The sequence below is a fragment of the Diabrotica undecimpunctata genome, chromosome 1, assembly GCF_040954645.1.
Source record: "Diabrotica undecimpunctata isolate CICGRU chromosome 1, icDiaUnde3, whole genome shotgun sequence".
NCBI classification, from domain to species: Eukaryota; Metazoa; Arthropoda; class Insecta; order Coleoptera; family Chrysomelidae; genus Diabrotica; species Diabrotica undecimpunctata.
The window spans coordinates 189,685,270-189,711,911 of NC_092803.1; the positions used below are offsets into that span (position 1 = coordinate 189,685,270).

A 26,642-nucleotide genomic window follows, 5' to 3' on the forward strand; every position below is an offset into this window, starting at 1 on the left:
AGGTGGGGGAGAAGTTTCTGGATGATGATGACTACCTATAGAAGATTTAGATTTAGCAAACACAAATACATGCAGTTCTGAAGAGAATGAATTTCTTCCTGATTAATTCAATATCATAAATAAGCCTGCAGAAGAGTTACAAGAATCATGTACTTAAATAGAAACAAAGAAATGAAGAGGATGACCATCAAGTTGGAAAAGAACCTTACCAAATTGAACCAATGAGGACTAGTCAATTCAAAATTATAAAATGAAATTTTGCTTTATCATACTAGTGACAATAGGGTTGAATTTTGGAGGTATTTCTATGACAGTTGTGTGTTAAAAATTGTTGAGTGCATAAATAAATATATAAAGAAAATTCTAGAGAAATTCGTGACTCAAGTATCACAAGTATTCAAGAAGTAACTTTCCTTTGACTTTTATGGATGACATAATCATGTCATTTGAGTTTTTTTTTTTATTTTTAAACAGTAGATGAAATGAAAAATGGGTCATTCAAGAATTTGATGCCCATCTAACAGTTGCTTTTTTGGGGGACTTTTGATGATCTACAATAAGACAAGACATATTGAAAAAAAAAACTGAATTTTCACAATAAAAAATGATAACTGAAAAAAATTATGTGCCTAGTGACAATTTCTGAGCAGTTATTGCTTCACCAATACCTGTATTAAAATATCAGAGAGAAATTAGACTGATAAATTGACATTAGTGGAACAATAAAAAACAGTGAAAAGCTGTGTACATGAATACCTATCAAGTTACAATGATTTTGTATGTTTCTAGAGAAAACAAGAAAGTACTGTTTTTCTTCTTTCATAAAAAAATCTATACCAAAATAAAACATTATACTGCGGACAATTTTCCATTTACTATTTTACATGTTCTCGGGAATTTGGCAGATCTGCCATTAAACACCCTCTACCTGATGGACTTTTTATTTGGCTGTGTGATACCTAGTACTCTTGTATCAAGGCAACATCAAATCTTTTCATAGCAACTGTGCTGAAGGTTTGATCTGTTTGAGGCAGGGACGGAATCTGTGACTAGAATCACCTCTCTGTTTGTCTGCTTTATATTCTTCTTATATACCGTGCATAATCCCCCAGAGTTCTCCAGCTTACTGGGACAATACTTAGGCAACACTTTTCCCCCTTTACTACGCATCCCTCGATGTGATAGTGTTATATTTCAGGATTGATGATCACAGCCCAAATCTGTATAGTTATCTGCAAATTGAACATAGTGTACATGTATATTTAGTGTTTTTGCACTTGTATGGCATGTTCAGTTACCAATCTACAATTAATTACTACCATCTATAGTCCAGAGACACCCTAGAGACAGATCCTATACTAACACCAACATTTTCTGAAATTGCTCTGATTGATATTCAACGATTTTCTGTAATCAAGCATTCCATACGTATCACATCTCTGTGTGTTGATGTAATAATCAATGCACCTGATCACAGCTTATCATTCATCTCCTCTCTTCCACTCTTAAATTGTTGACACCATTCCTTGACTGTTGGATACTCAAAACATATGTTTACATGCACTGCTTGTATTTCTGTATAAATCTACAATGGTTGCAAATCTTCAGCCCACAAAAATTGAATGACCACACACTGATTATATTTGGCTGGATTGTTAACAACAAACACCATTTTTAAGTCACAATACTTAAAATCACAGTCAAATACAAATGATAGGAACTGATCAGTGACATTTACAAACATAACATTGCAGAACATCAGTTGAGTGATTACAATTGTTTCCAAGGCTAACCTGACCAAAGATGAGTTTCAATTGAACAAGCTTATATAAGGAAATAACAATCTTACCCTCCTCTTCAAAAAATATGTGTCCGGTTTGCATAGAAAGACATTTTACTAATTTAAATTATTTGACTGGTGCAGTATAAGCTATTGGGTATATTTAAATGGTGATTTATATTTAAATTATTTAATCTATTTGAGGGGATAAACAACAATTATAATTTAAAATATTTTATATTTGATGTGTCACTTTCAATTGCAGAAATCATTCTCAAAATACAAATTTAATTAATTTATATTTCATTACAATAATTATGTTATTTTTAATTAACTTATTTATATTATCTCTATTTTCTCTTTACAGTAATATAGAAACATGCATCGAACACTAAGCACCATGGCTGGTCCATCTGGCCAAAAATTTGCAACTTGGTTATTAGCGAAAAACGCACCCTGTATAACGAATTCACCAACTAGAAGTTACAATGTTCCTGCAGCTTCTGAACCGTTTTTAAACGGAAGCTCCGGCCAATATGTGGAAGATATGTACAATGCTTGGTTGGTCGACCCCTCCAGTGTGCATGCGGTAAGTTACATACTTTTGTTATAGAGATCTTTATCATGTAAGAACCATCAAAAATGTTCAACTTTAACACTTTGTGTTAAATATTACTGATACATGTTTATGAAGAACAATTCATAGCATTCAAACTATTTTTGCTGATTACAAAACTACTAGAAAAAAAAGTATTATTACCAAAAGAACTAATAAGGTAGAAACTGCAGATCCTAAGTAGTAGCTAAAGGAACATCATATTCCTTTTTTTCACATATAACAGTTTTGGTCGTCTCATTTTTTTTCCATATACAACTGACTGAGGGCAAACAAAACAGTTCATTAATTTTTCAAAAGCTCTATGTTCCGTGTCCTCCATGCAGAATAACGCTGTTGATATATTGTGGGTGCAAGCAGGTAATTTCTCAAACTTTCTCCTAATACCCAGATCATATCTGTTAATTCTTGTATAGAAAAATTCATTTTTAAAATTAAAGACAAGCCACAGGCCGATTAAAAAGGTAATGATATAAAAACTCTCATTTTTCCAAAGCCTACTGTCTTACTGTTGTTTTTCTGATAAAAGTGACGTTTTACTTATTAATAATTGCTCGTCACAATCGACATTTAGGATGTTTTACTAAAAGCTTTTTGGCTTCATCCTCTTTGGGTGTCTGATTCTACTACTGCTGGCCTCCTGGACATCTGCTTCAGTAGTACTATATTTGGTACTGTACCTATATCACTTTGAAACTAGCAACATTAAAGCAATATGCCTAAATAAATGTCTCTTCCTTTATATTAAATGTAGACATAGACACAAAATTTTAATTCATTAAGTTTATACAGAATAAAGAAAAATGTTTCAATTTCAAACAGTAAAATCAATAATAATTAAAGAATGACTCGACATTTTTCGTTTATTGAAACCAAAGTAATCTCCATTATTACAAAATCTGGGATACTATCTAGAGATAAATACTCATTTATCAAGAATATTATTGATTGTTGAGTAATCTTGATAATCAGTATAATCATAATAGATTTGTATATTAATACAAATAATTTGTTCCATTATCAATGGTAGAAGAAAGACATCATAAATTGCAATTACTTGAATAAATATAGGACTTGAAGTGTAATATAATCTTACTTTGTCCTTAATTAATAATGGATCAGTTTTTATTTAAAATTCATAAAATCAATTGACTTGGCAATTATTTATGGCATTTAAGGGAATTATTCTGTTCTAATTGAAAAATTATATTTATTAAGTCAAACAAGTGTGTGACGTTAAGTAATTAGTCATTTATTCTAAAATACGGGGTCTAACAAAGAGATGACAGTCTACTGAGAGTGAAAAAAATGAAATTAACACTTACTGCGTTGTCTGCCGCGGTAGCTCATATCGAAGCAAAAACTGAATCGTTTTAGCCTTTTCCACACAATCCGAAGGCGATTCAAATACATGAAAACCATTAAAATCGCTAATATAACGAACTTTAAAGGTTTACAAACAAACACTGAGTCTGTTAATATAATCTATTGTGAAACACTCTTCAATAATGTGGTTAATGGTCTGGTTCTCTCCGAAGTTACCCTGTGGTATTGATTGTCCCATTTATGCAGCTTATGCACATATATTTGTTTTGCCGTACAATCCACTCTTCAAAAAATGCATTAATATTGCTGAATGTCTCCTCTACACTGGTTCTTACTACACTGTTATCCATGATTTTTTTTAATCATCCGTCGCAGGTGTGGCGATGGAATTTCGCTTGATATCGCCATTGTGTGGGAGTGGTTTTGATTACTCTAGCAATCATCCCCAAAATGCTAAAGCAGCTGAACTAAACCTTTTTAATATATGAGCTGTTAGTAAAAATTGGAGTACAATATTCGGCAATCTGGAAAACAAGTTCTAAAGCAGTGATGCGAAGAGTGGAGGCTGTTACTACCTAGGTTCAACAGGAAAACCACGGCAAAGCTTTTCAATAGTATTGTTTCTTGACGTTTACTTTTCGACAATCTGTGTTAGGTGCTCTTTAAAATATAGTATCATGCCCAAGTATTTAGGTGTTTTTTTGGTGTGCGTAAGAATGATATTTTCGAACCGTATGTTTAGCTCCCTTCCAGAGAGTTTATGTTGAGAGATGAATGCATGTATGTCCTATAGTTGGGGCCCAATCGTCGGTGTACCCCAACTTCCTTGATTATTTCCGGCAGGTCTACAATATACAGCCTAAACAACAGTGGAGTTAGCACGGATTCTAGTGGCAAATCCATTCAGGATTTGCGATAATCATCCATTGCGATACGGTGAACTTTTTTCAGTAAAACCCAGACCAGTAGCAGTTTTTTTATGTCCATTACGGAGTTCCTTTTCCTAGAGCAACACAGTTTTTAAATATCTTAAACGAAGCAATGGATTCGAATAATCTTGAATCCAGCTCTGCTTTAATTTCGGTAGATCCTAAACCCTTTCAGTAAAATACTTAAATTACTACCCTCAAATAATTTTTTTGAGTTGAAGTATTTAAAAAAGCAGACAAGACGTTGACTTTGTGACATTGTTAGCAGAATCATTGGCACTTTGTTGTGTATTGCCTTATTTAACATATTAAAATACGAACCTAATTGACGTTAACGATTATAAAGACTACATGCAAAATAATAAGAAAATTTGCTATCAACATAGCTGAAACGTACGAACGGAATAATAAATAGGCTACAATTGTTGACTGTCATATATGTGAATCACCTTCCATAAATGTTTGACCACGGTTAAACTTCTATTGGGTTAACTTTTTTACCCATGATAACGAAAATACGGACTTCTTATACACTTTCATCGACTTTGAATGATTTTTTTTTTTGTTAAAAGAGCATCTAAACGAAAAATTTTAATAAAAAATACTTCAATTAACGTTATTACAAATTTAAACTAAACACATCAAAAATTTGTAAAACACGACGATTGTTCTAAATGTTCAACAAAAAGTTTGAACATTTTTTGTAACGGCATTTCCTTTAGTTCTTAAGCCTGATCTATGCATATCAAGATATGCCATAAAATGTGTATACAGGTATAAAAAAAAAAAAAAAAAAAATCTGACTATAGGGCATTGATACGACGCAACGAACTGAGAAAAAACATATAGACTTGTATGTCCGAGAAAATAATATGTAACCACGTGTCTTTGATAGACCCGTAAGCACTATGGGCAGTTTTGTCTATACATTGTTGCCGAAAGAAAGTTTTTTTAGATAGTCTGTGGAAATATTTCAACGATGTGGATACAAGATTTAAAAGCAGGTTCATATCTTAGATTAAATCAACAGTTTCTTTAATCTCAATTCATAAAAAATAACATAATAAATAAATACCAGGTACAGCCAAGCACTGGCTCAATCTATTGTATAATTGCCTTCGGGTGTTATGCTCTGAATGGCCTGAATGATTGTTTGACGTAATCCGTCTAAATTTCTGGCATGTTCACGCTCATGTCGGTAAATTTGTTACTTCACATAACCCCATACGAAAAAATCCAAGGGTGCGAGATCAGGAGAGCAAGGTGGCATTTTTATGGTACATTTTGTACTAATAACTCTATCTAGAAACGTTATGTTTAAAAAATCTTCCTGTCGTGCATTGTGAGCTAGACATTCGTTTTGCTGCAACCAAATTTCATCCATATTAATAGGTAATGCTCAAACTGTTGGAATTATGTGATTTCTAAGGAGATCTAGGTATTTACGACGACTACAAAGTACCCACAATAAAAAAACGGGCACAATAAACCAGAAAAGTACATAGCTATATGTGTATATTTTATATTTGTTAATAGTATGTGTAGATGCAGATGCACCCCCTGAAAATAATCCTGGCGTCGCTAATGTGTTTACCATAATAATAGTTAAATGGTTAAATATTTAAATGTTAAGAAAACTACAGACATATCAGCCGAGAGAACAGGCAGGAATACAGCATAAAAACCCTAAAAGAGAAAATAGGGGAATACAATAAGCGTCTTGTTCTTTTGGACATTGTTGAATTAAGCAAAGTATTACAACCACTAAAGAAATGCATGTTAGATTTTGTGTAAACAAACTACTACAATTTAAAACCAGCAAGCAACAACAACTGTTAAATTACATAGAAACAATAATCAAATAAAAATAGAACAGAAAGTCACGACTAGGTGATCCAATGTCACCTAAACTTTTTAATACGGGTCTGAAGATTACTGTCCATCGGCCATGGTCGATGGAAAAAGAGGCTATTCGAATGGAGACCGCATAAGGACCAATGAAGCGTCATGGAACCACCAGAACTTTTTTAAAACTACAGTCTGGAACCGATTGCACTCGCAACTATTTTAACGTCGGTAGTGTGAAAGCACGAGGAGTTGCCCACGAGGCGATTAGAGGGATAAGGTACTGTGATGCGGAAAACAAGTAGGAAACTAGGAAACTACCGCATTATATTCCTCAGGAGAATCGTCCGTAGATTTTTTTCTTGTCATATTGGAAGAACCAAAACAAACGGCCACTACTCCCGGGCAAATCCTGAATGGTCAAGGAGTGCGAAGAATTTCCCGGTTTTAACTTGCAGCAGGCAAATTGCAAAATCATATTCAAAAAATGGGCAGAATTAACATCGATATTCTCGACATAAGCGAATTGCGATGTCAAGACACAAGAATAATCAGTAGATACTAGTGGGAAAAACCCATTAGTATCATGCGGTGATAGCACAGATCCTAACCACCGACATGAGGTTGACGTTCTTATAGGCGAAAATTTGCGCGTCTCCGTGAAGAACTTTGTTCACGAAAGAATCATACTCATTCAATTGCTGGGAAAATTAATATAAATATAAAATTCTACGCTCCTACAGCAGACAAGTCAGAAGAAAAACTAGAGCGATTTTATCAACAGCTAGATGAAGCCTTAAAAGTGGCTAAGTATCACGAAATTAACATCGTATTAGGAGATTTTAACGCGAAATTTGGAGAAGGAGACGTAAATCACGTGGTTGGAAAATATGGGCTTGGTCAGAGAAACAGAGGAGATAGAGAGAGGAGATCAAAAGAAAGAACCAGAAGGTATTAAACATGTTACGATAGCCATGCTTCGCCTATGATGTAAAAGACTCGAATCGACGTTGCAAGTGCACGTGTCCTGACGGCATCAACCCTGTCTAGCCGCGATGTTTCGAGATCCGACTATGCGGATCCAATTTCTGGTAAATAGTGCCGGACATTCTGGCCATATCTAGAAGGATCGCCCATATCTAGAGCCATAGGCGTACACTATATATAGAGAACGATTTAATTGTAAGCTTTAGCTTTAGTCTGAAATAAATATTGTATCGTAAAGTCTGATAATAAGCGCGTATTTGTTAAGTCGGGAAATATCAACATAATAAATAAATTAAATAGTATTAGTGTATGAATTAAAATATGTGTTAGAAGACTGTATATAAATTAAATAATAAAGACGGTAATAAATTAAAATCAGTGTAAAGTTCTTAATAAATTAGATATTAGTAAAATAACGCTACAATTATTGGAACACCCAAAAACAACGATACAAGAGAAGCATATACAGAAAAAATAAACAAAAGGTTATTTGATGTGGCAACTGTGGACGATATTGAAGAAACCTTCGGCCTGTTCTCTTTGCGGAATGGAAGCATGGACCAAAAAGTTTATGAAATGTGGTGTCTGCACCGAATGCTTAGAATATCATAGAAGGACATGAGGAAGTATTAAGAAGAGCGAGCCTCCATGATAGGGAACTTTTTGATTATGTAAAAAATAAGAAGACCGCATATTTAGAGTACATATTATGAGGAGAACAATACACTTTTCAGCAAGGAAAGATAGAGGGTAAGGAAGGTCTAGGACGTAAAAAGATGTTATGGCTGCGTAATATGCGCCAATGGACAGGAATCCACAGTTATAAAATGCTTAGCAATTCTGCTAGAAATAGGATAATTTAATCCTGACTATTTAAGACAAAGTACGCAGAAATGCACTGCACCTTAAGGATAAGAAGAAGGAAGAAGATAAATCAGATTACACAGATTAAGATTAATTCGTTGCTGACTAATTAAGAATTGTAACACTATGTTATTTTTTTAAAACCAAATAAAATTGATGTAGGTACGAAAAACAACTGCGTGTTCCTTAGACAGTTCGAAAAGTCAACATCAATGTAATTTGTGGCAGTTTCACTGTAATGTTCGATAATAATTTGCTATTCTCCTCATTATTTGAGCAGGTTATGACTTTTTTTGTTAAACAAGTTTGGTTTATGTATTTTTATATCGAAATAAGTTCACGTATTTTGACGATTCAAATACCTGTATCAAATCTATGAAACACGCCTAAATGTTTAAATATTTTAGTAGTTTTTTTCAAATATTACGTCCAAACTGAACAACTAGAACTAAATTTAATTGTACAAAATTTTCCTTGTTTGATTTAAGTGACAGAGATGTGAAATCAGGTTAAAAATAAAACAGGAGAATTGAATGGTATTTTGGTAAACATTCACTTTGCCAATAGCGTTGCATAAGTAGTTTAATCTAGACGAATCCTCTCTACAAATTTTATAATTGTTCTAGTCAGAAACGAAGACAGAAAATGTTAGTTTTATCTAAATAACATCTGAAAATAATGTTTTCGGGTTCTTATTTGAACTATTTTACATAGAATTCCAGAAAATATCACATTTAAACAGAAAATTTAATATATCAAAAATGTAGCAGGGAAACTCATTTTTGTGTTTTTACCATGGTCCTATTTCAAGTTATGATCGTGGTTTTTTTTCGACTCTTATGTATTATACAGATCTTTTGTTTTTCGTTTTACTACTGTGTGTTCTCTCAAAGGTCTCCTCTATTCTTGTATCTAGAGATCTATTCTTCATCGTTTTTGTCCATTTTTCTACTGATCTTTCTTTATTTTTTACCTTGTTTTCCTTTTGCTTTTTCTTATCCACCTTGTTTTTTCTGTTTCCGTTTTCTTTTTCAGCATTAGTCCAGTCATCAGAGATTTGACCCCTAAAACTCATACGGACAAGCTGAATTTTGCAGAGAATATCAAATTTGGAGACCCCAAAAAAGATGCAAAAAAGTTTACCACTTAACCCCCGTGCTTTCCCCTAAAACTACCCTTGTAGGAGGGTAAAAACGCAAAAAATCGATTTACCAAGAATCTGTACACCGCAGAAAAAAATGTTTCAAATAAAAAATGTAGCTGAGATAATTTTGAACAAAAATGTTTATTAGCACTTTTTGCGTAGAATGAACCGTTCTCTCAGAAACGACGCTTGAAGCAATCGGCGATTTTTAATGTCAGTTAGAAGTCAGTTTCTATAAAGCTGTTAAATAAATAAACTTTGCGCACCATTTTTGTCATTTTTTACGATTCTGGTGAAATCAATAAAATTTATTACTTTCATTGACCGGTCGTAGTGAAATTTCCATTATTGAATTATCTTAGCTACATTTTTTATTTGAAACATTTTTTTCTATGGCGTACAGATTCTTGATAAATCGATTTTTTTCCGTTTTTCTCCCTCTACGTGGGGGTTTTAGAGGAAATCTCGGGGGTAAAACTTTTTTGCATCTTTTTTAGCGTCCCAAAATTGACATTTTCGGCAAAATTCAGCTTGTTCGTATGATTTTTAGATGTTCAATGGCATTTTCCTCTCTGACGACTGGAGTATATCGTCAGCAGTCTACTTGTTCTAATCTACATATCAACCATCTCGTCGTCACACTCTACTTTAACATTACTTACTATCTTTTTCGCTCTCTAGTTGTCGTCCTGATCTTCATATCTACAATTCTTTGCTATTTTCACCTTTTAATTTCCATAAATTTTTGTGTGCTTTCTATTTTTTCTTTTACATTTCTTTTTCTTCTCCCCATCATCCAACATTTTTTCAATTTCCTTCAGTCGCATTGTTGTCTATTAACTTCCTCTAATTTATCATTCGCTGCTTTTTTGTTGTTTCGTAACTGTTTCTTGTCTATTTTTTACTTGGTCTTGAAAGTCACGTTCTTTTTCTATCTTCTTGGCTGCATTATTATTTCTTTTTTGACTTCTATTCCTTGTTCACTTCATCCTTATCCGTTTTTTAACGCCTGTCTACTTTCTTCTCTCATTCAATTGATTCATCTCATTCATCTTACACTTATTTCGTTCTGCTTTTTGAATGCTTATGTCTATTTGATTTTATGCTTGTTTTTTTTTTTCGAATAATTATAAGGGTGATAGTAAAGTACTAACGCACACCTCTAGGCTTATAGCTTCACAGTTCAGCTGTTCCTCATTTATCCTTTATAAATGATTTGTACAGTACATATTACTGATTGAGTGACCAGGTTTCACTTTTAAGTTTTAAAAACAATTAGTTTCGTTTTTACAGCCGTCAAAAGCAAGCAAATTTTGTGTTTTCGGAGAAATGGGAAAAGTCGAGTATCGTTCGGTGATTAAGTTCCTCCACAAAAAGAGTAAAACGAATGTGTAAATCAAAGCCGACCTGGACGAAGTTTATGGTGAGGTTGCACCTTCGTTAGCAACAGTAAAATTTTGGAAAGCTGAATTTGTTCGTTGGCGTACGAGTGTTTTTGATGATGAGCGTCCCGGGAGGCCAAATTAAGTCACCACGCCGGAAATGATCAACAAAGTCCATGACATGATTATGGCAGATCGTCGAATTAAGCTCCGCGAGTTAATAGAGGTCCTAAAAATTTCCTATGAACGCGTACACAACATCATTCACCATCATTTGGACATGAAAAAACTATCCGCGAGATGGGTGCCGCGTTTGCTTACAATCGATCAAATGCAAAAACGTGTGACCACTTCGGAGACGCTGATACGGCGCGATCCAAAGGGTTTTTTTCGCCGATTTATCACCGTTGATGAAACCTGGGTGCATTATTACACACCGGAAACCAAAGAACAGTCGAAACAGTGGCGCAAACGCGTCGAAGGGCCGCCGAAGAAGGCAAAGAGTGCACATTCGGCCGGCAAAGTGATGGCGACTGTTTTCTGGGATGCGAAGGGCATCATCCACATCGACTACTTGGAAAAAGGAAAAACAATCAGTGATGAGTACTACGGAGCATTATTGGATCGATTCGATGCCGAATTGCGTCGAAAACGCTCCGGTTTGGAACGCAAAAAGTGCTCTTTCACCAAGACAGTGCATCGATCGGCCGTCGCCATGGCAAAATTACACGAATTGGGTTATGAATGGGTTGAACGCCCACCGTATTCCCCAGATCTAGCCGCCAGCGATTTTTTCCTGTTTCCAAACCTAAAAAATGGATCGGAGGACGCCGTTTCGCAACAAATGATGAAGTCGTCACTGAAACTTCGGCCTATTTTGAAGAGCTCGAGCCAAAGTACTATTCGGATGGGATAAAAAAATTGGAACATCGTCTTACTAAGTGTATCGAGCTAAAAGGGGACTATGTTGAGAAATAAATCGATTTAATTCCAAAAAACTTGTTTTTTCTATCAAAGGCTAGTTTTATATCAGTCCACCCTCGTACGCTTGATGTTTTATCCTTCTTGATTTCGTTCCGTTTTAAACTGTAGGATTCAGCGGTTATAACAAGTGTTATGGCAGTGCCATACGATTCCAACGTGTAGACGTACATCCGTCATTTATTCGTGATGGTTTATATTATTTTGCATTTTAGCTATACATCGTTCTTCCGTTCTATCAAGGATCTCCTCTATAGAACAAGATTTTTTTGCTTCTTGCTTGCTGTTAAAATAACTTCTTCTGTTGATTGTATTTCATGTTCATCTTTACATTTTCCCAATATTTTTATACAATTTGATTCTCAGCTGGTTTGTGAATTTCGAAATTTCTCTAATCCAGTTTTAAATTCTTCCTTCTTATTTTTCCTCAAGTTTTGATGTAATACCTTTTTTAGTTTTCCCCTAAAATTAAACTATACTTTGGAGATTATTGTCAAATCCTCTAATAGATACAGAGAGGATGTGTTATTAATGTTAGTTCGAAAGCAACTGTAAAGTCAGTAAAAAAGTAACAATAACGTAAAAGTGCACCTCTAGCAGGCAGATAAAACTGAGCGCTATATTTTTGTTGAATGAGTCACCAAAATGACACGTTAAAATTTATTTACTATAAGAAGCTTATAGTTTCATTCATTTCTTTTACAGTCCTGGGATTCATTTTTTCGAAATTCTTCTCAAGGAGGCGCCGGGTATCAAGCACCACCATCTTTGGCACCTTTAGGAAAGAATGAGCTACCAGTCTCCTCCTTTCTGCCGGCCTTGGCCGGATCCACCGGTCTTGGAGCAGCACCGATCAGCGAAAAGGTCATCGATGACCACTTGGCGGTTCAAGCTATCATCAGAAGTTACCAAGTAAGTGGAATATTCTAGTATTGTTATGTTAAAGGTTCGTTAATCGTGCAATGGTTTACAAAATGAAACGAAAATGTTTGTAAACCTGCGATTAGTTCAAGGTTATTTCATCGTTATACTAAATTCCCTTTAATTTACAGAAAATCTTGGTATTTATTTAATCTTAGTTTGGGCAAAATGATGAGTCACTTATGACAAGTATATTAATTCTATTACAAATATTTAAGATATAAAAATTGAAAATATTAAGTAGTTTATTTTAATAATCGTTTTTTACATTTTACCAGATTTTTGAAGTAGTTTTTTTTACGTGTTCTTATACAATAATAACAATAAGAGAAATAGAAGCAAAAAAGAATGAAAATAAATGGCGAGAAATTGATTTTTATAAGAATATATTCAAGTTATAAAGTAAAGGAATAGTATAACTGAAATTAACAAATAATAGTGATATCCTGGAAATAAAAGAATGTATATGTTATGATCTCTGATAAAATTCAGATATGTGTATGGGGAGAAAATAAGAAAATTTAGACTTTAAAAAACCACAAGGAAATATGCCAGTAATACCTGAACAATAATGAAAACATCAAGTAAAAAATGTCGTCAGAAAGAAATCATCAGAGCTCTATTCTCAACAACAAACAGCGACCATAGTTGGGTACGACGAAAAAGAATTCCACCGCGCTGGTAGAACTAAGTAATAAATCTGTTACCAGAATATTTGTCAAGATGTCAAGACACAGAGAATCAGATGGATGCGAACGGTTATAGAACTGTTTGTAAATGAAAAAATAATACATACTTGCAGTTATATAAAAATTTTAAGATAGGAAGATTGCTATGGAAATTGTCTCATTTTGTATAAATTAGTTTTTATCTGCAACATTAATTATATATTTTTCAGTAAATGAAGATAACACGAATATTCATACAATTATACGTGTTTATTTAATATGATAGCAGTAGTATGCAATTATTATAGAAATCAGAATATTACTAATCTACGAATAATTTAAATATGTAGATGAAATGTTTTTTTATTGTATGATTCACGGTCTCTTTGCATTGAAACATGTACTAAACTAAAATAATACAAATGTACTCCCTTGATGGAAATGTTTAAAATCAGTAATCTCTCACGTAACATTCAACCACAAACATTTGGATCGTGAACTTTTTTCAATGTTTGTCAATTTCTGTTACTAGCAACATAATGCAACATAAATTCAAATGAGCAAGTCTTAAAGATTTAAGCCAGAATTGCACGCCAACGTGGATAACCTGAGTTTACTTTACCACAGAGAAACCGAAAAATTCCAATAAGTGGAATTTACAGTGGAACTTGGTTATAGCGTCATTAAAGGGTCCAGTAAAAAAATGACGCTATATCAGAGTGACGTTATAAAAGAGAGAAAAAAATGAATTTTTAACGAGGCAAAATTTTATTACAGCATTATTTATTATTACAGCTGCATTTAGGATAAAAAAAATTAAGAAATAAAATATATCATGTATATATCATTTCTATGAAAATGTCTCTAAAATAAAGTTTTTCTGTAGTGTCCTTAATAATCTGAGCTGCTTGTTTTGTAGTTGTGGATGCCTCCCTGAACTGGTAAAACCTGGATATTATCTCAGCAGCTCTCATTGCTTTTTGGATTGTAGAACAATCGACGCCGTCTTCTTCTTCATTATCTTCATCAACATCTAATTCCACATTTTGCACTTGTTCGACAATGTCTTTTTCACTTAAAACTTAAAATGTTTCTACCTGATCATCTACTGAAATGTAGGAGTCAAGATCAGTTCCAAACTCTCTCTGGTTTACATTAAATTTTTGTATCCACTTTGACAAAGGCATTTCGTCATCGTCGTCAACATCCTGAAAATTGGGAGAAACTACAGTCAATTTAGCTTGACAAGCACTTACAAATTGCCATTGACGTAACCGCACTCCACGCATTGTCTAAAAACTGAACTGCATCAAGGATGGTAATGTTCACGGGTTGTCCATTGTCCATACAAAAAATCATTCTTTTCAAAAGCTGTTTCCGATAATGGCACTTTAAACTTCTTATGACTCCTTGGTCCGTAGGCTGCAAGACACTCGAGCCGTTGCCTGGTAAGAAAACTAGGTTGATATTGGTCAAATTAAGCTTGGGGTGGCTGCACAGTTGTCAACTAAGAGAAGAATCTTTCTTTTTTTTTTGAAGAGAGTTCCTTGTCTCACTTTCTCGATTCTTCTTTAAAAATAGCAGAAGTCATCCATGCTTTTTTGTTGGCTGTGTAGTTTACAGGCAGTGTTTTTATGTTTTTGAAACATCTTGAATGTAAACTTTTCCCAATAATCAAAAGCTTTATTTTCTCTATACCTGTCATGTTTGCACAAATCAAAAGCCGTAACTCTTTGTTTTGAAAACTTTCCACCGACACATTTTTGATGTTTGAAATTTAAAGTTTTGTCTGGCGTTAATTTGTAAAAAACACCAGTTTTATCGCCTGAAGATATCTTTATCCTTGTATGGTTGTCTTAAACCGATCTAGCCAGCGGTTAGAGCATGCGAAATCTTTATTAAGCAGTTTTCCGAACTCTGTAGCTTTCTCCTTTAAAAGTGACCCGAACACAGGAATATCAGAACTGCGACACTGCTTGAACCATTTGAGTAGACTGAATCTACATCACCACAAATGCATTTTCTAATCTTTTTAACATTTTCTCCCTCCTCATTTAAGGCTTTTAAAATTTTGTCCTTGTTTTGTTTGGAATTAACAAGTCCAAATTGCCGACATACATCAGCAATTTTTCTACAGCTTTCAAATGCTTTTATAACATACACTTTATCTTTAATAGCCAAAGCCTTCCTTTTAGTACTACAACTTGCCATATTGAAAAATAACAAGTTAATTACCAAATTAAAATCGAAAAACAAAACGAGCCGAACACTGACTGTTCTGAAATAGAAAATTTGACTGTAAGGATGGCACTGATAAATGAGAAATCATAGAACTATTAAGGTCACATAACTGTACACAGACGGGAGAATCGCAGAATCGAGCTTTATCACATTCTTGGAAGGAACAATGCCGCAAAGGCGGAAACGCATTGCACTTTTTTCTTCATAAAATAAAAGACGACAACCTACTGTAAAATTTTATGACGCTGCTATAGACGAAGCTTACTTTGTTTTTCGCCGATAAAACCGCATTTTTAATAATGTTATCGAATAGGTTTTTGGCTGGACCTATTAAAAATTGACGTTTCAACCGAGATGACGTAACTACCGAGGCCTTAATATCCAAGTTCCACTGTATTATAATCGAAGTCTCTCCATCCCCATTTTACATGCTGCTCTGGGATTATGTCATTGGTTTTTGCCTTCCTCTTCTAGGTATAGTGTATCGCTTTGTACAATACTTCTGTAGATATACTTTTTTTATTGACTTTTGTCAGAGAAAAGAGTTTAATGCTTGTCATTGTCATTTTTCTACCCTCATTTATTATCGATCTGATTTCATCTTTACTATTTCCTTTCTCATTAATAACTGAAAATTATCTCCAAATAATTGCAGGTTTTTGTACCCTTGATTTTTTCATTTTCTACATCTAAGTCGGTGTTTCGTTATTGTCCACTATCAGATATTCACATTCTGTCATATTCATTTTTAGTCCCGCCGCTTCATATTATTCTTTTAATTTAATTCTCATATAGCTAAGATTGTGATCTTCTTCCGCGGCCAATATTTAGTCATCAGCAAAGAAAAGTGTAAAAAGCTTCTGTTCTTTCACCGTTTTTCCTATGCTTCTGCATTTCCTCGCCCATTTCTGTAGGGATCTGTTTAGATAAATATTAAATAGACTAGGTGATAAACTACATCCTTGTGTCAAATCTTTATTTGTTTTAAACTGAGAGTTAATTTCTGTTCTTATTTTAATTGTTGCTGAGTTATCTTTCAAATTGGTTATTTCTTTCCACAACTATGAAGTCGGCACGGTATCATATACTTTTTCAAGCTTATTAAGGCTATATGAGTTTCTCTATTTCTCTGTACTTTTTTTTTCTATGCCGATTTTCAATGTAAATAAATTATCTATGGAGGATCGTCCAGCTCCGAACCCTTGTTGTTTTTTTTAAGTTTTTTTTTTCAAGATTTTTTTCTTTAATGTCTACTTCTACTAGGTTTCGTAATATTTTGGAGTATAATCTGCACATTTTTGGTATTACTGCTATCCCCTATAATTTGCTGGATCAGTTTTTGTGTCTGTCTTATGCATTGGAGACATGTAGCACTGTCTTCATATTCTGGAACTTTTTCGCCGTTCAAACCGCTTTAAAATAATCTGCAAATCATTTCAAACAGTTTCTGTGAACCATATTTTGTTAGCTCTATGTGTATTCCACCTGAGCCTGTGGATTTTTTTAGTTTCATCTCCTTAATTGTATTCTTTATCTGTTCTATTTTTGGCTGTATCCTTCCTTTAACTTCTATTTGTTGATTTGTTTGTAGGGATTTTTTTTCCGCAAGCAGATCCTCGAAGTGCTTTATCCATGATTCGTTAGATACCACACTTAATCTAACGTTGTTCTAACAGTTTGTATAGCTCTCCAGGGTTCTGAACTCTGTATGACTCTTAGATGGTCATCTATGTATTCGCACTGTTTCCCGGGCTTTATTTTTTTGTAATTACTTCTCGAGTTACCTCTATTCAACTCTTTTTATTGTGTTTTTGTTGTCTTTCTCCCTTTTGCAATACTTTTTGATACATTTTCCCCTTTTTCTTGATATGCGCAGAGACCGGAATAGAAGTTGTCAGATCAATACTCAAGATCTAACTTAATTCTCGTCGCTCTGCTCAGCTTGGGCTTAATTTCCAATGCGCATCGATGGTAGTGCGGTACTGTTGGCAAGCGATGACGGCGATATCGTTACAAGTTATGATTCAAATCTAAAACAAAAAGGTGTTAGAAAAATATTTGGAAGAAAACTATGAAACAGATTGGTAAAAAACCACAACCATAAAGTTACGGAAGATATATGGAGAACCAAATATTTTAGGAAGTCACACTAGTACAAAGACAGATGGTTGACACATATCCAAGGAATGTTTAGACGAGACTACCTAAAAGAATAATAACTGAAGGAATTTAAAAAAGAAAATAAGATGGAAAAATTATCTTGAAATCGATGGGGAAGAAGAAATATGACAAACGACTGTTGGAAAAAGATATTCCTACGTGACACGATAAAACTAGACCAGAAAATATTTAAACAAATGAAATTTGAAGATATTCAAAGCAAATGTTAAAATTTTAGTTACTTTAGAAAAGATATCAGTTTTCAAAACATTCTTAATAGTTTTTTAATAATAATGGTAATAGTGTTGACTCAGATAAGTTAATTATATCTAATTAAGCCTAACCTCATTAAGCTACTCTTCACTTCTTATTTTTGTAAATTACTATTTATTATTGTTGTTGATAATTATGGCGTAAATGAACTACTTCGAAAATAGGGCATATTATTCTAATCCAAATTACTGGAATACATTTTTTTTCTATGCTGTCCCATATAATCAATGAAAAACTACGGCGTCATCGAACTATCATCTATTTTTCCAATTAAGCTAATAATTTGAAAACTACATAAACATTTTAGATTAAAATATCCATACCTATTGAAACACTTGGTAAACTAAGACCTTACCAGATTATTCAGTTACCACATGACTAACAAAGAAAAAACGGGGTTTTTATCGAAGAAAAAGCAAGTTTTTGTTCGGCAAAAAGTATTTCGTCAATAGACTACGTCTTACAAGGTACTTTTTCATTTGCTCTGACCAGATGTCCCGTTCACTGTAGGTTCTAATTTGTATGGCATTAACTACATCTTTGGTTTCGGCTATTTCATTATACATACTTATTGTATGGCTCGAAATTATATCGACGACGTCAAGTTCCATTATCATTTATTGGGCCTATAATTTTTCTGAGTATTTTTCCCTCAACTAATAATAGTGTGTTTTAATCTGTATTAGAAAACACCATTGTCTCAGATCCATACATTAAGACTTTGAATATTCAGGTAATATACCATTATCTTTGTTTTTCTTATGTTCTTTTAAGGTGTTTGATAAGTTCATAGTAACTTCTGTTTGTAAGCATTGTTCTTCGGCTTATTTCTTCCGATATTATCCTCATGGTGTTGTGTTCATCATGCTTCCTAGCTAAGAGAACTCTTACACCGCCTTCAAAATTATAGTTACCAATATTAAAGTTTGTCTGTAGTCTCTCCCTAAAGCAGTGAATGTTGTTTTGCTTTCGTTGATAATTAGACACATATTAGCTGGTACATTTAAGAGTATAACGAACGCATGTGCCAATATCTGGGTAGATTTATTAAATGTTCAGTTGTTCAGTTCTGCATCTCTTCTATATCTTTCTTGAGCGAAATTTTAAAAAAGATTCACGTCAGTGCATTTAATCTCCGTTCTCTGTTGGTGGTGAATTCTTCAGAATTTTTATTTTGGATTTTTTGCTTTACAAATGATTTTTGACATTGTCATATTTCCCAACTTTATCAATTTACCAGGAATTCTAAAACTATCAAGCTGAATTTTGCTGAGAATGTCAATTTTGGGACGCCAAAAAATGTGAAAAAAAAGTTTGCTACTCTTATCCCCGAGCTTCCCCCTAAAACTTGAGTGATTTCTGATTTTATTAATCTAAAGTGAGTAACTTGTCCATTTAGTCCCGTGTTTCGAGTTTTTAGGTTCTGCTGTATGATAAAATAATTCGATTTTTATTAAAAAACTGTATTACTAGCTTAGTTGTGAAAATGATGACTAATTAGTAGTTAAATGACAATATAGTTTTGCCATTGATGGCCTACCAAACAATTTATAGGAAAAACGTGGATGTCTAAAAAATTAGTAATCGTTAACAAGCTCTTACTTATTTAGATATTACTAATACTATTCAATTAGTTTACTAATCAGTATATTTTTACCGAGTTTTGATCAAGTCCATTATTATTGTAGAGGGATTTAGTGTAATCGATTATATTAGTTATTATAAAATTGTTATTTATATAACAAAGAAAGGAAAGAACTTCCTTGTTAGTTATACAGTTTATTTTTTCTTTACTTCCCTTATAATATAAAACTGGTACCATAAAAAATTATTTATGTCACATGCTAATGCAAAGACCAATAAATCTAACAATTCGAATTCGATGGGAATATCCACAAGTTGGATTCAATTGAAAAGATAGTAAAAAATTGCCATGTTTTCAATACTGAATCAATCTGGTCCCAAGCCCTGCATGTTCTACTTTGGCTTACAAAAATCGCCGTACATTTTTAGTTGGGGGAATGTCAGGAGAAAGTACTGTCTTCGGAGTTACTATGACTCTATTATTGTTAACAAATTTTCCCTATATCTGGAAGTAGTCTCATATATACCCTATTAAAAAAAAACTAACACTACACTGACACTAACTACATGAAATGTTGACGAAAAATATAAATGACAATGGGCGATTTCCCCCTGTATAGATCACCATCTATGAAATATTTAGCATAGTTATTGTCTGCAGTTGCAGGATACATAAGAAAGGTAAAAATACTGCAATTAAAGATGACCCATTCTGTACCAAATTAATATTGATCTTATTAATCTTGAATTAATCTTTTGATTTACCTAGTACTATTTTATTGACCGCATACTGTCACTAATACTACCGCCCAAAAATACAATTGATCTAAAAAAATGTTTTCTAACCTTAGATGGACTAATCGGGAATCTTTGGTACTGGCGTCGCCAGTACTACTTGAGTGACGAAACCCTAGACTTAGCCTTGCCAAAGGCTAGATCCCCACTGATTTTAATTAAATTTTCAAGCTGGCAAATTTAATTTACACTTAAACCCTTTTTGCTTCGATTCTCACGCCGGTCTTAATGGAAAACTCCGATATTAGTTTGTGTAAATAAACAATTGGGATGTTTATTTTATTCCAAGAGAACTAAAGTATGTTCTCTCGTTTAAAATTTTAAAATGCAATACGTTATACATATTGGAATTTGAAATACGTGAATTAAAACTTCATAAGACTTTTGAGTCGTTATAGAATAGATTGCTAGTATTCAAGCTCTCATTTATAATGGAGATATCTTTTATTTCGAAAATCTTTACAAAATTATCTTTTCGGCATTTACTGTTCACTAAAAACTGGTATCTTCTTAGATTATGACCACTTATCTCGTCCATTATTGATCTTCTCCTTCCAAGTTTGTGCTGGGCGTCCTCTTTTTCATTGTCCTTGGGGATTCCATTGTAGGGCAGATTTTACAATACAGGAGCTATTTTTACGAAGTGTGGCCGATCCAGACTTTTTCTGGACTTCTCTAACGCATTGATAAATAATAATGTATAAATGTCTGCATAAACTCCTAACGAATGGTTTCACAAGTGTCGCCAATTTCTCGTTGTCTTCTAAACTGTTCTATCGACTTTTGGACGTATATTCTATACCTTTATTGTGCCCGTCCTTCAGAAATACAATTTCTAAATCTCTAAATTTACAGCAATTCTCGTTTCAAAGATAATTGAAAAACATCAATAGTAAGAGAATACATTGAATGAAGTATATCTCGGTCCATTTGAGGCTTCCGATTTTATGTTTATTTTGCATTATTCGAAAGATATTAACCTTAGTTTTACAATAAACATGTATCCATACGAAGTTTTTGCAGTCTTAAAATATATCTCTCACCATTGAAATGATATCACAGTTTTATATATAAGGGTTGTAGAAGAAAGCTTACACGCTTACACCTGGAGAAAATTTAACCAAAATCATGTGCTAGTTACTAACCTATCGGTAAAGAGTATTTATTGAATAAGGTGTAATACATTTTTAGAACTTTTTCAGGACAAACTGAAAAATGATCCAGGCGCTTGTACATTTGGGTTGTTTGTTGGAGTTTCAAAATTTCTACAACATAAATCTCACTAAATTTCAATCATATCAAAGTGTTAAGGATTGGTCTTGTTAAAGAATGTACAAACTTTGTCTGTATATATATATATATATATATATATATATATATATATATATATATATATATATATATATATATATAAATATATATATATATATATGTATATATATATATATATATATATATATATATATATATATATATGTTCGGATAAATTTCCGCAATGAAAATTACCCACTCCAAGTGGTCCAATCTTGCCAGATCCGTAAAAGACCACATCTTCAATGAAAACCATGGTGTCTACGAAATACCTTGTTCCAGTTGCCCACGTACATACATAGGACAGACAAACCGACGAATTTACAACCGTTTTTACAAACATTCTATATCTCTAAAACATTCCGATACTACTTCAGCCCTAGCCCAACATCATATTCAGACAGGTCACAAAATAGATTTTGAAAAAGCAAAAACCATCGCTTCTATCCGCTTCTTAAAATCGAGAATCGTTCGTGAAGCCATCAAAATTGAAAAACGCCCTAACAGCTTAAATACGCGCGATGACGCTAAAAGGCTGCCGGCACATTGTCGAACGCTGCTTCAGCTACCCCCGCCCCAACCGATCCCGCTCAGACCGTTTCCGCAACTGGTAATTTCCTGATTCTCAGCGTAATTCCCCAAATAGAAAGGACAAGTGAATGCGTAGACTGTGTAATGAAACTAGCACAGGAATACAAAAACTATGAAGAATTTTCTAGAGCAATACGTAAACCAGAACTACGATTTAGAGGAAACTTAGAGAAAAAGTAAAAAAGAAACATTCCTAGACGGGAGTAAGCAGATGTGTGGAATTAAAATCAATATAAATAATACAAAGTTCGGATTGGGGAGTAAAGAAATAAAAGAAGAGGTCAAAATTAAGTCGTTAGCGTGGAGTAACTACGTAAGAAACCAAAACACAAAAAACTAACAAAAATATAAGCAACAGAGACAAAAGTAAAAGACATGGTTATAGAGGAGAAAAGGAAAAGCTGAGAGGACTACCACACCCACCCAAAGTCACTCTATAAATCTCTGAGAAATTTAAGAACAAACAAAATACATCCAACATCAAAACAATTAAAAAACAAAGACGGTCACATTATATGCAAGAATGAAAATATGATAGACAGTTGGAGAAAATATTTTAAAAATTTGACATACCTCGTATAGACATGATAAAATTTTTGATGAAGTATAACATTTTTTCGTAAAATTAATAATAAAAAAAATTTTCCCATATATGTGGGCAACTTAAGTAGACACGCTGTATATCTCAAAGTTATGTCTCCTTCTCCAAACACGGGAAAATATTTTCACAGTTCGTGCTGAAGCAGTCTATGCCTAACAAATTATAACTAATTTTTGTTTTGTACATTCTATGAATGACCAACGCTTAACACACGTCATTTTAGTCACCAATTTGTTGAACCATTGCAATTGTCGTAGGCTCGCGGCCATTTTATCGCAAAATTGGATCCCTTGGGTATCATGTTCACTGACCGAAATAGTACCGTATCCGAAGGGGCTGTCTACCCGCCCGACGTGATCACGAGGCAACACAAATTAGGTACGACCAATAAACTCTTTCTAGGAGAGATATAATGGTCGTTCAGTTTGAAACATTTATCATTTTTATATCATCTTGTTATTGTGTCGAGTACGTACTTCGATGGCGGTATAAGGGATCGTTGAAAAGGAATCGGAAAAATCTATCTATCGTTAGAATTTTAAAGAATTCTAAGCCTTCTTGAACACTTGAGCTGAAGGTTTAAATAAAATATCGTATTAGAATAAACATATAGTAATATCGTGGGTTTGGTGCAAAAGATACAAGAGGAAAATTTAGACCAGTTCGCTCAAATCTTCAACAACATATAATATATAATCGAATTTATAGGAAATGCTAGGAAGACATGAGTCCAGAGACTGTTTAGCTTCAGAAACGGTTAAGGAACCAGAGAAGCATTATTTAGTTTCATAATATTAATACAAAATATTATTCTGAAGCTATTTTCTTGTGATGACCCAAAGACATTTCAGTTTCAGTCAGAGGAAGAAGCAGTTTTAACGAAAATAAATGAGAAGTTCTAAAATGTTTCTAGAAGATTCGACGGGACTTGTCAAATAATTAAAAAAGTATGTGCTCAGAACAAAGAGAAATTTGAAGAAGTTTCTAGAACATTCTATAAAACACAGAAAAACGTATACAACGTAGAAGAAGAAGATCAAACAAATAGAGATCATGATAACCAATATGAAAGTGCTACCACCAGTTAATGCAATAGTTTTAGATACTGTAGTGAAAGAAGAATCACCGAGAGACGAAACGACACCATCATATGAGATTCGCACAAATGACGTTGCTAAGAAACATCAAAGAATGGACTAGGTCAGACTTCCAATCACTAATAAAAAAAGCCAAAGATAGAAAAGAATTTGCAAAAGTCAGTTGACTGTAATAATAGAAGACTAAATTGGTTCAACTGCTTTAGGTTTAAGGAATTACTGCCAAATTGTTGAATATACACATGACAATTTTAGCAAGTACAAAAAAATGAATAAAGTACCAGCTCGTACTGTTCGAAAAAGGAACTATGAGGTTGGACTAAAATCTTCCTAAACTCTCAATTTAACGAGTTTTTGCATCAAACTCACAATATATTATACATTATCACTTGCCACTTTTGAAACATTTAATGTAATTTATTTCATATTTGGTCAGGACTTAGGAATCCTGTTTACTTTCACTTAAAACGATAAAGATTCTTTCTTTTCTTTGCCAACTGATTTCTTATATCGCTGTAAATATCAATCATTAAATACGTAATAATCATAGTTGAATATGTTTCTATATGAACATAAAAATAATCTAAAAACATATTATTTTTATTGATTGTTATTATTTCGGATTTGAACTTGACAGCTTCTCAAATTTGGCTATGTCAATTCTGACATCTGTCAATTGTCAGAACAATATGTTCAATTTTGTTGATGACGTATTCAATTTTTGACACATAGTTTGTGTAAATGGTAGGCGCCTACTAACTTAATGATGTCAGTAGACTAACATGGTGTTTTGCTTTATTAACCTGGGCTCAGATAGAAGGTTGTGGTTTATAATAGTTATTTTGTAAAAATATTTTAATGAACCCTGTATATATGATTCGAGGAGTATCGAAGATATTGAAGTATAGTAATATGACATTTGGTAATTTTAGGATTGAAAAAATTCTAATATAGAAAAAATACATATCTACAATGTCAGATTATAGATTTTTTTTTAAATCAACATTTATTTCTAATCTGTCTTAATTCTCTAAAATGTTGTTGCCTGTTGTCTCTAAAGCGTAAAAGCTGGTGTCTAGGTCTAATAATATAGAGCACTGCTTTAAAATAGTTGTCAATTCGTCTCAGCGTAGATATATATGTTGGTTTATCAAAGAAACGTAAAGTAATAAGTGTATAAAATCTTGTATAAAATTCCTCACACACATACCTTCTTCCCTCACATTTGCGCTGTGAAACTAGATAGAGGTGTTGGCTAATTTTTAGATTCGAGGACATCACATAGCTAAGTTGGATCCCCTTGGTATTAACAGCGCAGATCTGGACGATCAGACGCCACAAGAGTTGGTGTACAAAAACTACAACTTTGGTAAGATTAACACCTATTAATACAACAGAAAATAACAGTTGCATTAGCGCACTCATGATAATTTTTTAAGTAATTTCTCGTTGCACGTAACTTTCGTGTGCCATTAGTAGTGTTAGTCCGTAGACTTTGTTAAATATGCTTTTTATTTCTTTCATCACAACTTGGCTGTCAGCTGCACCTTTATGGCTATTGATAACTTTAAACTGCTTACTTTAACGTACTTGTATACATGTATTTATAAAAGATTTCTCAGTTATTAAAACAAAAAAATATGATATAATTTAATACTTTGATAACAAATGCACAACATATCTGGATCAGTCTGTCTCATATGGAGGCCTTTGGCTAAAATGTACAATACCTTTCTTCTGAGATACTTACAATCTTGGAAATCGCCCATTTTTTACTGTTGATAACCAAGTTGCATATACTTAACACTCACACCAACTTTAAATCAATTTTTGTTACCCCATCCACGACAAAGAATTTGATGATGAAACTGTGTTTAAGTAATTCATTGTATGAAAAATTTCGTCTCGCTTGGAACAGCTTTTTCGAATTTGTTATATATTTTAACTTAGAACTCGTCCTTCCATCTTACAAAATCCGTCTGCAAATACTGTTCCACAGATTTAACATAAGGGCAAAAGAATTTAATGTGACAATCTCATCTCAGAAAACTAAAACAATAATAGTCAGCAAAGAACCAACCAGATGTAAAATAGAAATTGATGGTATCAGTATTGAACAAATAATCGAAATAAAACACCTTGGAATTACACTGTCCAGCTATGGAGACCTGGACAAAGAAGTGAGATCAAGTACAAAAAGCAAATAGACTGGCAAGATAGCCTGCCTTAATAGCAGAGATGATATTACTGAGAAGAATTACAGGAAATATGCAGAGAGATCGAAAGAGGAGTAAAGGCATTATAAGAAAATGTATATTATAGTATATAGGAGACTTGTGTGGTCGAAATAGCAAGAGTGACAACCTCCCATAGAGGTATCAATCCGCCAATGAACAAGCAGAATTCCTTATAAAGAGGAAGAAGAAGAAATTGGAAATTTTTTTAATAGTAGATTGGAGTTTTCATTGAGTTTTCCGTCGAGTCCTCTATAACTCTGTTATTAGGTCAAATCTTGATGCTCTTTTTTGATGCATTTTGGATTGTTT

The 26,642-nt window shown here is 33.3% G+C and overlaps 1 protein-coding gene across 6 annotated transcripts in view; it reads left to right on the forward strand.

Moving 5' to 3' along the window:
* Ogdh (oxoglutarate dehydrogenase Nc73EF) overlaps positions 1-26,642 on the forward strand; it is a 55,687-nt gene that overhangs the window by 1,563 nt on the left and 27,482 nt on the right. For 4 of the 6 annotated variants that reach the window (XM_072520845.1, XM_072520848.1, XM_072520847.1 and 1 more), the window contains exons 2-4: positions 2,148-2,369; positions 12,560-12,766; positions 25,363-25,465. In XM_072520845.1, the coding sequence (XP_072376946.1) occupies positions 2,160-2,369; positions 12,560-12,766; positions 25,363-25,465 (520 nt within the window). In that variant the 5' untranslated portion in view covers positions 2,148-2,159. Of the gene's footprint in view, positions 1-2,147; positions 2,370-12,559; positions 12,767-23,256; positions 23,378-25,362; positions 25,466-26,642 lie in introns of all 6 variants that reach the window. The other 2 variants (XM_072520846.1, XM_072520849.1) reach the window with 1 other exon arrangement.